This window comes from Eptesicus fuscus, chromosome 13 (genome assembly GCF_027574615.1).
Source record: "Eptesicus fuscus isolate TK198812 chromosome 13, DD_ASM_mEF_20220401, whole genome shotgun sequence".
In the NCBI taxonomy this organism is placed as follows: Eukaryota; Metazoa; Chordata; class Mammalia; order Chiroptera; family Vespertilionidae; genus Eptesicus; species Eptesicus fuscus.
Window position 1 is genome coordinate 78,502,114 of NC_072485.1, and position 13,969 is coordinate 78,516,082.

Here is a 13,969-nt window from a genome sequence, read left to right on the forward strand (position 1 = left end):
GGGGGAGAAGTGTTCTGCCTGAGTGGGAGCCCCCAGACCCAGGCCCTGCAGGCCCAGATCAGCCACCAACTCAGTGGGTGACTTCGGGCCAATCTCTCATTCTCTAAACCAGCGGTCGCCAACCGGTGGCCCGCGGACCACTGGTGGTTGGTGAGGTCCGAAAGGTTGGCATATTGAGTACCTGCTGGGCCCCGAGAGGAGCACAGGGGTCCCAGTGGTGAGCAAGCCAGGTCCCCGTGGAAATTTCTGTCTTGTGGATGACAAAAGCTCATAGCGGGCAAACTGCTCGCAGAACATGACACAAGAAGGAGAGCAGCAGTGTCGGGCTGGAGACTCCCCGGGGACAAATAGATCAGGAGGAACCTCCAGGGCCGAGATCCGGAGGAAGATGAGAACTCCTGTCCCATTCTGGCCTCGGTTTCATCCTTTGGCCATCCAGCGGGTTTGTCACAGCTGTGGGCTCCAGCGACCTTCCCTGGAACCCTCGAGTTCCCCAGAGGCACCCAGCGGCTACTGCAGGAGGGGCTGGGCAGCGGACACCTAAAGCTGTGACTAATGGGGCTTGAAGCTTCTGGTCAGCTCCCAGAGTGCAGGTTCCAAGCCAGCATCCCAGTCTCTGATCCCAGTGGCGGTCTGGGACCAAATTTTCCCAGGACCCCTCTTAATCCCCAAAGGCCCTGCGCTGGCGAGAGCCAAGTCTTCCAAAGTGGCTGGAAGGGTGAGGTGGCAGTTCCTCTGGGGAGCAAGGTCGAGAGAAGTGGCAGGAAAGGGATCCGTGTTGGGGCAGGGGGACCTGCCCCTGGTGCCCCAGGCCCCACCATTCTGGGAAGCTCTGGGCTCGGCCTGCCCCCCCCAGGGGAGCTGGAGAGGCGAGTTAGTCACCAGGCAAATGGTTTACGTCACCACAGCAATCTTTATTCCTGTGTCAAAGACACAGTGCGAGTGTTCACCCCCAGTGTTGGCAACTGGGTGGGGTGGGGCCAGAGATGCCAAAGATAACAATCTCTCCCCCCTCCCTGGGCCTCAGTTTCCCCCTCTGTCACAGGGGAGGGAAGGCTTCCCCCGTTTCCATCATCGGGATCCTGTAAGGACCGAAGTGACGATATCCGGGCCTGAGCCTGTCAGCCACAGTGCGTGGGCACCGAGGAGCACCCAGACCCGCGCCTGGCCCTCAGGGGGCTCCCAGGCCCAGGCCCCACCCCCCGCCATCAGCTGGCAGGAAGGAAAGGCAGGAGGGACATGGCCCAGTGACAAGGCAGTTCGGAGAGCCTCTCAGCCATGGTCCTGGCTTCACCGAGCTCTGTCCTGAAGGTTTATGACTGGTCTTGTGTGGGGACCAGGGGCGGCGACACCCCCACTTCTGGGTAGGCTTCTAAGACCCTCCTACATGTCACTGTTGGGAGGGGGGCCTCCATGACATTCTCCAGAGGGTAGAATCCACCAGGAAGGAGCTGAGCTCCCTCCTTCCCAGCCATGTTGGGGTCTTCGCTGTGAGAGAGCCTTGGCATGGACGACCAGGCGGAGGGGCAGCGCAGGGCCCTGAGTGAGCCAGTGCCAGAGGCCTCGGGGCCTGTAAGGAAGGCCAGAGCTGTCCCCGTAGAGGAGGCCACTTCATCCACAGTCCCGCAGGGCCACGAGGAGGTAGGTCAGTAGATAGGGTCGTCTCATCGAGTACAGCAGGGGCCACCACGGCTTCCAGCATCCTTAGCTGGTGGTGTCCAGAGGGGGCTGCGGGGAGGCTGGCCTGCTCAGGGTCACGGTGGGGAAGCTGGCAACAAAGCTCTCCCACCTTCTCCTCACCTGCTGGAAGACAGAGGAGCGGGGAATCAGCATACGGCCCCAGGGTTGAGTGGTGGGTTTCAGGTGTTGTTCCATCTACAGCCACAAGGTGGTGGTAGACCCCAGAGAGAAGCACTAGGGACCCTTTCTTCCACAGGAGGAGGCAGGGGCCCCGAGGGCAGCTCCCACCAAGGGCAGCTGGATCCCCCCTTTTCCCCGGGAACAGGGAGCACAAGATATAACCCTGGGAAGTTGTACTGGCTGATCGCTTTGCCTCCAGCAAAATCCACCCATCCAACACACTGCCAGATTAATCATCTTAAACCAGCTCCGACTATATCACGGGCTAAAACTCTCCATGACCCCCCAGTGCCTATGGGATAAAGTCCAAATGCTGTCAGGGCCCTCTGAAATATGGTCCCTGGATACCTCTCTCTCCAGCCTCATCTCCAAAAGCTGTTGTCTTCTTGGTTCTTGGCACTGTATGTTTCTACCTCTGAGCCTTTACTGCCCTGGGTCCCACTCCTCAGAGTCCCCACCCTCACCGTGTAACACTCATCCATCATCCATCCATCCATCCATCCATCCATCCGCCCGTCAGACCTGTTGATATTGCTTCAGCCACCTCCGGCTGCCTCCTTGCTGAGCTTGGATTAGCTGCTCCGTGTCCCCCAGGCCCCCTGGCCGCCGCTCCTGATCAAAGGAGTCCAGTCCTTCTGGGTCTCGATCGGAGGGTCTGGACTTCTCACGACCCTGTCTGAGGCTCAGCGACCGTCGCAGGGGCTTTCCCCAAGGCTCCTGGAGCTTGCCATAAGAGGGCCGTGGACCTCGCAAGGACTGGCTGCGTAGCCCTGTCCCCATGGTTTGTACACGCAGGACTGCTCCAGGCCCTCAGCAAGCCACTAGCCTCTGAGATGGCCTGGTGCCTCCGCCCAGCTGACGGGAGCTCACTTGGGGGCAAAGGTCGGTGCTAGCTGAGGTGGCCATCATAAAGCAAAGGGCAAGCCACAGGGGCCAAGCGTCTCTGAGTCACCCTCCGCACTGTCTCTCCAGCTAGGGCAAAGCCTGAGGCCTCTCCCCAGCGTGCCTCTACCCCCAGCCACTTTCCCTGACCACACCATCTCTGAGGAGCTTGGCCTCCCCCAATTCCTGCACCCTGACTGTCCAAACGTGTTCGGTCGACACTGGAAACAAATGGCTCAGCAGCAAAACGGAGGTGAGCTTTAAGAAACAGGACAGCTCCCGCCCTGGCCAGTGTGGCTCCATTGGTTGAGCATTAGCCCTCAACCAACTGGGATAATTGGCTGCAGAGGACAGTCCTATCCCCAAATCCTAAGACACACTCACATAGAGACACTCCCCTCTGTGTGGCCCTGGGTGAGTTGGTGCACTGCCGGTGTCGCTCAGGGGTTGAGCATCGACCTATGAACCAGGAGGTCAGAGTTTGATTCCCGGTCAGGGCACAGGCCCGGGTTGCTGGCTTGATCTCCAGTGTGGAGCATGCAGGAAGCAGCCTATCAATGATTCTCTCTCATCATTGATGTTTCTACCTCTACCTCTCCCTTCCTCTGAAACCAATAAAAACATTAATTTTAAAAAAGTGAGTTGGTGATATTTATTATCTCGGGCAAAACCCTTCCCCTCTCAGTCAGTCTTGTCATCTGTAAAATGGGTTGCTGTGAAAATCAAATAAAATCACGAACGGGGGCGTTTCCAAAAGGGAGAGAACTAGTATTAGCCTTTCTTTCTCCCAAGACAAGGGCAGGAGGAAGGTACTTGGGCTGCCCAGCAACTCCTCAGAATCCTAGAATCTGAGGTCTGAGAGGTATCTCGCACATCTGGTCCATACTTCTTGTTTTAACTGCTATTTTCTGAGCATTTTTATTGGTTCCTCCATGTATTTCATTTAAACCTCACAAAAGTCCTACGAGGTGGGCATTGTTATCCCTCTTTTATAGATTAGGAGGCCCAGAGAGATTAGGCACCTGGCCAGAGAGTGTGCCCAGCAGGTGGCAGAGCTGGGCCCTGCCTGGGTCAGCCTGGCTTTGGAGCCCAGTGCTTCAACCACTCCGCTCTCCTGCCCTGTTGGTGGCAGAGGCAGAACTTGAAGCCGGGGGGTCCTGCCTCCTCTATGTTTGGGCTGCTGCACAGGGCACCCCTGTCTGGGGTCGGGGAAGTGCTGGCTGCAACTCTTGGCTCATCTCAGACTTGTCCCTGGGATGGCCTTGCTCTCTTCCCTCTCTCTCACTCTCTAGGCCAGCGGTTCTCAACCTGGGGGTCGCGACCCCTTTGGGGGTAGAACGACCCCTTCACAGGGGTCGCCTAAGACCATCGGAAAACACAGATATTTACATTACGATTCATAACAGTAGCAAAATTACAGTTATGAAGTAGCAACGAAAATAATTTTATGGTTGGGGGTCACCACAACCTGAGGAACTGTATTAAAGGGTCGCGGCATTAGGAAGGTTGAGAACCGCTGCCTCTCTCTAGGCCTTCCTGGGATGAAAGGGCTCTTCATATCCACCAGGCTCAGCTCGCAGCCGGAAGCGCTAAGATGGAGCCAGTGTGAAGAGGAGAATGGAGAAAGGGGGCCCTGGCCTTCTGTCCCGTCCCATCCCAGAGGTGGACTGAGATCCACACCCAGGCCTCTTCATGCCAACCCTGACCGCGCCCCTAAAGGCTAAACCCCGGAACCTGGTTAAAAAGCAACAGAACCGTTACACAATCTCCAGTGCCCTCACCCCAGCAGAGTCCAATCAAATCCCCACCCTCACCAAAGTCTGAGCAGGGAGGAGCTTGCTGACTCGCACATTCCTAAGAGCCTTGGGGTGAATCATGCTCTTGCGTCAAGCGTAGAGCTGCTGAATACCCTCTCGCCAAGTGTGTGATTTTATAACTTCCCAAATCTCCGGAGGACAAGGAGAAATATGTGTTTTCTTTTCCCCCTCCTCCCTGCCTTTCTCACCTGGCAAGTTCTTACTCATCTTTCCAGACCCTGCAGTGTGACACCTCCCCTGGGAGCCTGCCTGACCTTTCAGCTTCAGTTAGGGAGGCAGTTTCCTCTGCAGCCAACCAAACGCACAGAGGAGCAGCAGTCACATGCTGTGTGTCCCTTAGGGGCCAGGACAACATCTTCATCTCTCTGTCCCCAGGGCATGAGAGTAAATACTTGATCTTAAATATTGGAGGCTATTCCTTGTCTACTGCTGCCTAACAAATTACCCCACAATTTAGTGGCTTTAAGCAGCACTCATGTATGACCCCAGTTTCTGTGGGTCAGGAATCCAGGCCCAGCTCCACTGGGCCTCCGGCTTGGGGTCCCTTGCAGGCTCCAGCCGGGGGGCTTCGGTCATCCAAGGTCGTTCTGACACTTGTTGTTCTGACACAATGGTTCCTTGAAGGCTGTTGCACGGGGAGCCTCAGTTTCTAGAGTAGCTTACCACGTGGCAGCTGGCTTCGATCAGAGCCAGCAAGTGAGAGGGCAGGAGATAGCAGGCAGGCAGAAGCCAGTCTTCGGGGAACTTGATCTCAGAAGTGACCTCCCACCATTTCTGCCATATTCTGTTCCTTCAAGTCCAGTCACCAGGTCCAGCCAGCACTCAGGGAAGGCCCTCCCCCGCCCCCGAGGGCATGGCATGAACACCAGGAGGCAGGACTGTAGGAGGTCATTATGGAGGTTGCTCACCCGTGACACCTGGACTCCAAATCCATCCAACTGCCGGAGTTGAAAGCACTTTCCCATGGCAGCTATGTGTCTCGAGTGAGCGACTTAGCTTCCTGTGTGTACAGTTTCTCAGCTATAAAGTGGATATAATACTTTATTTCATCAAATTTAAGATGGAAATCCTCGATGGAAAAGGAGCATTATTTTAAAATATATTTTTATTGATTTCAGAGAGGAAGGGAGAGGGAGAGAGAGAGAGAAACATCAATGATAAGAGAGAATCATCAACCGGCTGCCTCCTGCATGCCTCCCACTGGGGACTGAGCCAGCAACCCAGGCATATGCCCTTGACCAGAATCGAACCTGGGACCCTCCAGTTTGCAGGCCGACGCCCCATCCACAGAGCCAAACCAGCCAGGGCAGGAGCATTATTTTACATACCATTAAGAAAGAATATGGGGGGGAGGGGGGGGGTTAGAGATCAACCAAAGGACTTGTATGCATGCATATAAGTATAACCAATGGACACAGACAGTAGGGGCATGAGGGCCTGTGCTGGGGGTGGGAGTGGGCAGGGAGAGGTCAATGGGGGGAAAGGGAGACATATGTAATGCTTTCAACAATAAAGAATTTAAATAAAATAAAATAAAAATACCCATTGCCCATTTATCAGATCATTTCAGGGGTAAAATGCAGGGGGCAGGGGGGAATGTATGCCTTGAAATTAATAAAACACACAGTATCTATTTCCTCAGGTGGTTCCGAGAGTTACATGGCTGGTGCCATTTAAGGCTGCAGTGAGGCTTAGAGATACAGAAGGCAGCAAACCAGGGCAGGCTGCCCAGATGTTCCTTCTTATTCGTGAGCCATTGAAATTAATCCTCATCTACACACCACAGGCAAGATTTCGTTTCCTTTTTAATCTTTAGTGTTTTATTTTACTTTAAAATACATTTTTATTGATTTCAGAGAGGAAGGGAGAGGAGAGATAGAAACGTCAATGATGAGAATCATTCATTGATTGGCTGCCTCCTGCACGCCCTCTACTGGGGATGGAGCCTGCAACCTGGTCATGTGCCCTGATCAGGAATTGAACCATGACCTCCTAGTCCAGGCGTCCTCAAACTACGGCCCGAGGGCCACATGCGGGTGTTTTTGTCGTTTTGTTTTTTTACTTCAAAATAAGATATGTGCAGTGTGCACAGGAATTTGTTCATAGTTTTTTTTTAAACAATAGTCCGGCCCTCCAACGGTCTGAGGGACAGTGAACTGGCCCCCTGTTTAAAAAGTTTGAGGACCCCTGTGTCGATGCTCAACCACCGAGCCACACTGGCCGGACAATATTTTGTTTCGATGGTGCCAAGGAGTGAGGCCAAGGGGATCAGGTAGAATATCCACCCCTGACAAAGGAGGAATTCTGATTACATAAAGGAAGGCACCTTAAAATAGACGCCAAGTGCTGAGGTTGCCCAGAAGAGAATGGGAGACCACATCTGGTTTGGGGGTGGAGAGAATACAGGCAGGCTTCCTGGAGGAGGTGGTGTTGGAGCTCAGCCTCAAAAGCATGGAGGACTGGTGCAGTAGAGATGGGGTAGGATCCTGCGGGTGACTAGAGCCTGGGAACACACAGGGTTGTCCTTGGGCTGCAGAAGAATCTAGAAAGACAAACTGAAGCCCACTCTCGGGGGGTTCCAGGGCCAGGAAGAGGAATCTGACTGAACTTGGTAGGCAGTGGGGATGGAGTGTGCCCCTTCTCCAGGAGCCTTACCTTTGTGATTGCATTTCACTCTCACACCACTCTGGAGCTTAGCCTCACTTTAAAATTTTATTTTATTTTTTAAATATATTTTTATTAATTTCAGAGAGGAAGGGGGAGGGAGAGAGAGATAGAAACATCAATGATGAGAGAGAATCATCGATGGGCTGCCTCCTGCACACCCCCTACTGGGGATCAAGCCCGAAACCCAGGCATGTGCCCTTGACAGGAATCAATCCTGGGGCCCTTCGGACCGCAGTCCGACGCTCTATCTACTGAGCCAAACCAGCTTGGGCTAGCCCCATTTTTTAGATGAAGTAACAGAAGCTCAGAGAGGTGAAGCAACTTGCCCAAGGACACAGCCAGCAGTAGGCCTGGAATCCAGCCCCTCAGAGTCGGGCCAGCAAAAAGCCCTCAGCGAATGTGTTCCACCTGCCATGGCTCAGACCTGGGCCCCACACTGATCAGATAGAATTACAAGCCTGAAGGTTAAGGTCACTAGAGTTTTCCTTGAAGACATCATGCCCACCAGAAATGAAGTGAGGGGCTGTGCATATATACACATTTAATTTAACACTGTGTATATTTCAACTGATAATTTATCTCTTTGCCTGAGCAACTCTTAAAATACAGTAAGAGAACTAGTTCTGAGCTAGACTCCTGGCCATCCATAGACTGGTCTCGCCTTTCTGTCCCGCCTCAGCTTCCCCTGCACCCTCCTAGGAACACAGGCAAATTTCTCAGACTTCCCAGATCTCAAAAATCAGTTGGGGCTTGTTAAAAATAAATAAATGAGTAAAAAGATTCCTGGGCCCCACCCTAGACTTACTGGATCAGAATCCACAGGGGTTGGGAGTCCAGGAATCTGTTTTGTTTTAAAGAGCCCCAGCGGGTTTTCATCATCAGGGAAGTCTGGGTAACAATTTCTCTAGGCCTCTCAACACTGACCCACATTAGAACCATTTGAGGAGCGTCTAAGTAAGCAATGCAATGCTTATTTCTGAGGATCCCATTCCTCAGAAACGGACTTGAGTGGTATTCTGCTGTTGATTCTAAGATCTGAGTTGGTGGTTAAAATGAGTGAGAACCATGGGCTGGGGCTCAGGAATCTGAGCTTCCCACTAGCACCCTGATCCAAGGAGATTCTGTCACTAGTGGTACCGAAGCCCACACTGAGGCATGTTTTTTCTAGCCACATGGAACTTCCCACCCAGGCTTTCGCCAGGAGTTTTTTGTCTGGGATGGAATACCCGTCCTGGGGAACTCAACCTGGAGGTAGAAGAGCTTGGGTGGAGAGGTGTCTGGTTTCCTAATTTAATGTGAACTAGGTAATTTATGTGCCCGAGCTAACTGTTCAAATTCCATACTTCCTTGGTTTCACTACAGTCCATTTTCTAGTTCTCAATTAGTTTCTTTGTTCAGATCTCCACCTGGTGGTGTTGCCCAGGGAGTCACCTGAACCTGGGTGGAGCCACCTGCCCTCTGCTCTAGACCCAGGAGTTCACAAGGACCAGCCAGGACTGAGCCAATGCATCACAGCATGGCCAGCCCTAGCGCAGGGCCTTGCCTTTCCTGAGTATCACAGGGGCCCACATCATACATGTGCACAGCAGAGGAGAAAAAATGCAGCCAAGAAGTGTTGAAGTCACACACACTAGCAGATTAATAGGGACAAGAAAATAACAGACTTAATGGCCAACATGTCTAAACCCTTTTATGAGGAAATTCTGTCCAGAGAGGTTGGGCACCTGCCCAAGGTCACACAGCTTTAACTCTTTCCTGCATAAAGTAAGTTGTGAGGTAGAAAGAGTCCTTGGAGTTGGACATGTAATAGAAGGTTAGCTTCTATGACAAGATGGTAGGAACTGTGTCTTTTTCACTACTGTGTCCCAGGCATAGCACCAAGCCCATAGTAAAAGGTGTTCGTTAATCAAATGAGTATGTGAATCTGGAGAATTGGGCTTTTACTTCATTTTCTGCTACTAAAATGGCTATGTTGGATTGTCCCAGGTTAGAGTTCAGCCAGATAGATGGAAGGGAAGTTTAGAAAGTTGGAGAGACAAACACAGCAGACACAACATAGAGAAAAGAAAAAGAAAAAAGAGAGAGAGAGAGAGAGAGAGAGAGAGAAAAGAACGGAGTTGTATTATCTCTCCGTGCTCAATTAGCAATTTTTAGTTAACAAGATGTTCTCATAGTCCTTGATCCTCCCAACTGTCTGGAAGCAGGTCATTTTTTTCTCCATGCCCTGATAACATCTGATGTACGGTATATTTTGTTTACCGTCTGTGCTATCTCACTGGAAGGCGTATATTTTATTTTGGCCACTCCCCTATCCCCCGGTTGGCACAGAGCCCAGCTTATGACTTATGAAGCTTTCCGTTCAACCAAGCCTTCTGGGGCCCTCTAGGTCCTGCGTGGCCTCAACTTGCAGAGTAGGAAACTGGCTCAGAGAGGTGAGGTTGCTTGTCCAAGGTCACACAGGGACGGCCTTCCGCCTATCATCCCCACCCCTACGGTTGCTAAAGGACGCAATCCCGTAAACCCGTGCACCTTCTCCTTCCTCCTGCCCTTCGCAAACCCTTTTCCTCCGACCTCTTCTCCGTCCGCTTGTCTGTATTTGCATCTAGCCTGGATCCTTGAGCTCCGGTGTGATCTGTTATGCTTGCGGCTTTGGGAGACACGTGCTACTCGGGTGAATGAATCGCACATCCCCACCCCCGCGGACAACCAATCACAGGGTGTCCGAGACCGGCCACTTCCGCCTATTGCGGGCCGCTGCCGGGACGAGAGGCCCACGTGGGGCTCTGTAGTCCAGGGAGTAGGCGGTGGCGCGCCAGGGACGGGCTCTACCAGCCTCGTCACCAATCCAGGGACCCGCCGGGGACGCGAGGGGCGGGGCCGACGTGGGGCGCCAAGGCTTAAATGTGACGGGCAGACGGGCGTAAGGAGGAGTTCTGAACGGGGGAGTGGTGAGTGACGGAGCCCACTGTCCAATAACAGGAGGGGTTGGGCTGCTTGAGCCAATAGGAAGTCCCAAGGCGGGGCATGGACCGAAGCAAGTTTGGTTGCGCCGAGACCGCAGCTGCTCCCTGTCACCGGAGCTAGCGTCTGTAGAGGCGGTGGCGACGACTTGCGGCGGCGGCGGCGGCGGCGGAGAGGTGAGTGCCCACGGCGCCGCGCACCTTCCTCTCCCCGCGGCGGGTGGGAGCGGGTGGGCGCGCTGCGGCGCCGCCGCAGGGGACGCTTATATAAGGGCCGTGCGCGCCACGGCGGCGCGGGCTTCGCGAGTGACGGCTGGAGGAGACAGCTGCGGACGGTGCGCGAGGCGAGTTGCGCCGCCCCTCCCCTCCCCCCTCGTGGGGGACGGTCGGCGTGGGTCCGTCCCTCCCTCACACCCTCGCTCCGGGGACCCCCTTGACCCCAGCCCGTCGCTCCGTGAGCATCCCTCCCTTTCGGGCTCCAGCCGGGCCTTGTCCATCCCGCGCCCCTGGTGACCGGCGGCGGCCTTATTCTTGCTTTCGGGCCCATTTTGCAGATGGAGAAACTGATGCGCGGAGCACGAAAAGGCCTTGTGCTAGGTCCTTGAGTGAGGGTTCGAACGCAGGTCTGTCTGAATGGGGAGCCCGGGTTTTCCCCGTCATACTGGCAGTTGCTCCGTTCTGAGGAAAGCCGTGGCCTGGAAGGCGAGGGTTTTCCGTGTTCCAGGCGTCTCGCGTAGGATCCTCCTCCTCCTCGTTACCCTGTGGAGTATTCCCAGGGCCGTTTCGTTTCAGGTGAAGAAGCTCGAGGAGCCCAGAAGCAGTGATTCGCCCGAGGCTGCTCAGTTAGGAGGAGGGGCCGGGCGCAGCCCGTTACTTTCACGGCTTTCAGCAGTTTACGGAGCGCAGCCGAGGGGGAGGGGGGGGGGGGCGGCGAGGAGCGGCGGCCTGGGAAACGTTTGAACTCCGAAGCCTTGCTTTCAGGACTTGCCATGAAGGTCCCTTGCTTTGTGTACTTTGAGTTGCTTCATCTCTGGGGAACTCTTTCTCATCTCACAGATGCAGGGGTTAGGCCAGGTCCTAGGATCCTGGCAGCTTTGAACTTGTTCAAAATTTTGATTGCCTGTTCATTTTGTGAGAAAGTATGCCAGGGCTTATGATCCCCATTCTGCAGCTGAGGAAACTGAGTCTCAAGGAGGTGCCCGTATTTGGCAGATCATAACCAGAGCTATTGAGTCTGCTCTGAACTTTTGCCTTTTCTGTTGCTCCCTTACCCACTGCTGCCGTCAGCCCTGGCTTCCCCGGGTCACCCTTCCCCTGCCTGTGATGCAAATGCTCATGCTGGGAGTGCATGTGCTCAGCATTCCTATGAACCCGGGGATACAGCTGTTCTGCTCTTGCTCTGCATCTTAACTCTTGAATTCTTACTCGCCTTCTTTTGCACACCTTACCATGTTCAGATCGCTAGGCTGGGCGTTGAGAGAAGACGTGAGAGATGAAATTAATCCTTGTCCTAGAAATGCTGACAAACTGATTGAAGGAGAGAAAAAAGAAATAGAACTTTTAGCAGCAAGTCGGCGTGTTTGTACAGAGCCCATGCTGGCGAGGTATGGCCCCTGGGAGGACATGGAAGAGGAAGTTGAGTAGAGGCCCACAAATCAGGCCAAACCACATACTGAGGCCAGGGAGGGGAGACATGGACTGGCTGGGGGCGGGACAGGGATGGAGTGGGGAAAGCTCTGTGGATGGGGTGAGTCGTGAGCTTCGTTTGATTCCACTGCAGCCGGCACTGAAGAAGCAGTGATTGGCTTTGAGGAGCCAGGTTTTTATTACGGAGGAGAGGTGAGTTTTAAGCGACTAGAGCCTGCAAGAGGAAGGCTGAGGAAGGTGGCAGGGGAACGGGGGAGAAGTAGCACTTCCCAGTTGGGTCGCTGAAGAGGCCTCTACAGGAGGGGTGACAGGAGAGGGCACTTGCTAAGGTGCTGCTAAGGCAGAAATGAGACGGGGTCCAAAGGCGGGCGCCAGGGTGCTTGGTGGGGCTCTGAGGGCCCAGCAGGAGGCCTGAGCTACAGGTGGTGACTGTCGGTGTTCTAGTAAACCACTTGTGAGCAGGAACCCTGTGTTTCTTAGCGGCCTCCCTGCCCTGAGGAAGGAGCGTTGTTCGCTGTAGTTGTTCAATATTGATTTGTTGAATTAGGCCGTCATTCAGAGTTTCCACAGTTTACCCCTGAGTCCCCTCTGTGCCTTATCTCTCGCTACTGAAGCCTGCTCCAGCTTCGCTGACCCTGTCTGTGCCAGGCCTCCCCTTGAGGATCACCTACCCCTCGGGGAGGCTTGTCCTGGAAGCTGTAGCCTCGGTGGATCCCTCCTGCCTTGGATGTGCCAGTTCAGGCCACTCGCCCTTTTGTCCTCCTCGCTTTCCCTTGTCTCACTTCCGTAGCCCAGTCCCGGGTCCTGTGCTCGTAGACCCAGCCTGTCCAGATCTGGGTGGCACTCTTCCCCACGAGCTGGGCCTCCCTCAGGTGAACATTTCCCTGGAGGATTAGTGGGGGGTCCTCTCTTTGGCTGCCTCCCAATAACATCTTACTCTCTTCTGAACAGCCCCCTGCTCCCGATACCCAGAAAGCATGCTGTTTGTCATCCGTGGACTCCTTTCAGCTGTGGGGCCTTGTGCCTTCTCTCTCTGAAACCTCATCTGGGCCTGACCGACCATCCCTCACCTCTTGGTCTTAGCCGCCTCTAGTCTCAGCTGTGAATTCTTTGCTAAACTGCGAAAGGAGTAGGGCCTGATGGTGGGAGATGGGAAATGACGCAAAGCCCTTTCCTCTTACCTATTGAGTGAGAAGATAAGATCCCACCTATTGGGCTTTTTCTTCCATTTGACCCAACTGGTGCCCTGTCTGTCTGCCTCAGTCCTCATGTGAGACCATTTGTTGTTGCCCCCAAACTTGCTTCCTCGTGTTGGTCCCTCCGCTGCTCTTGTCCCCGGTGTCCTTGTCCCCTGCAGGACTTTCCCTCTTATCTTATCCTATCAGAATTATTTGCAGGCTTTCCGGCATTAAGCCTTGCCAGATCTATTCATTTGGACGTGGCTCCTCTCTTTTAATAATAATGATATGTAATGATTTATTATTAATAAAAGCCAACCTTTTATTATGTGGTGGCAGGGATCTTGCTAAGCCCCTTACATGTATTTTTTTGATTGACACAACAACCCTATAACAGAGGTACTGTTAGCTCCTCATTTAAAGGTGAGGAACTATGGGTTAGACTAAATCCCTCAGAATCTACACAGCTGGGAGACTGTGTGGCTGGGGTCCCTACATGGGTCCCTCTCGTGTGTTATCCTTTGCTTACCCTCAGTTTTTTAGTCCCCCACAACCTGCTCTTTGGCATTTTGGGAGCAGAGCCTGTGCCTTCTGACCTGGTGCCTATGGGAGGTATATGCCAAATAAATATTTTATTGAATTGAGTACCTCAGGCATTCATTTTCAGCCTTGATGTAACCCACCAGGGCATCAATGATTCAGTTCCTTTGATGATTTGCTGGTCTGTGTCTCCGTTTTGTTCCTGATTTACCAGTGACTAGAGCTGAGTGACAGGTGTGGCCTGTGAGCTCCCCAATGTGGGCTGAGGAAATAGTCGGGGAAATAGGAGACATAGCAGCTCTCGGTCACATAAGACAAAAATTAGTGTCAGGTGCATAGTGAGATAGGACGCAGGCTCGGGGAATCTAATCTGGAGGAGCACTCAGCTCTGAAGGATTGGAGACAGCTCTGCGGAGAA

At 53.6% G+C, this 13,969-nt stretch overlaps 2 protein-coding genes across 4 annotated transcripts in view; one reads left to right on the forward strand and one right to left on the reverse strand.

Moving 5' to 3' along the window:
* Window positions 1-1,662: 1,662 nt before the first annotated feature.
* Window positions 1,663-2,640, reverse strand: C13H11orf86 (chromosome 13 C11orf86 homolog). Of its 2 annotated transcripts, none has more exons than XM_028153802.2 (2): window positions 2,383-2,640; window positions 1,663-1,800 (listed from the first exon to the last, which is right to left on the reverse strand). In XM_028153802.2, the coding sequence occupies exons 1-2, from the start codon at window positions 2,638-2,640 to the stop codon at window positions 1,705-1,707; spliced, it is 354 nt and encodes a 117-aa protein (XP_028009603.2). In that variant the 3' UTR covers window positions 1,663-1,704. The 2 variants fall into 2 exon arrangements, with proteins under 2 accessions (XP_028009603.2, XP_028009602.2); XM_028153801.2 differs by having other exon boundaries at window positions 1,663-1,803.
* A 7,661-nt stretch (window positions 2,641-10,301) lies between these two features.
* Window positions 10,302-13,969, forward strand: part of PC (pyruvate carboxylase) — a 66,949-nt gene continuing 63,281 nt past the window's right edge. Inside the window, exon 1 of one of the 2 annotated variants that reach the window (XM_028153803.2) lies at window positions 10,302-10,363. The gene's annotated coding sequence lies outside the window, so the exon portion shown is untranslated. Of the gene's footprint in view, window positions 10,364-10,716; window positions 10,810-13,969 lie in introns of those variants that run through there. The other variant, XM_054724855.1, reaches the window with a different exon arrangement.

Excerpts from the sequence above, each read along its gene's own strand:
- C13H11orf86 (XM_028153801.2), bottom strand. The coding sequence starts at position 2,640 with ATGGGGACAGGGCTACGCAGCCAGTCCTTGCGAGGTCCACGGCCCTCT. Across the intron at positions 1,804-2,382 it reads GGCTGAAGCAATATCAACAG|CAGGTGAGGAGAAGGTGGGA; the intron begins GTCTGACGGGCG and ends TCTGTCTTCCAG.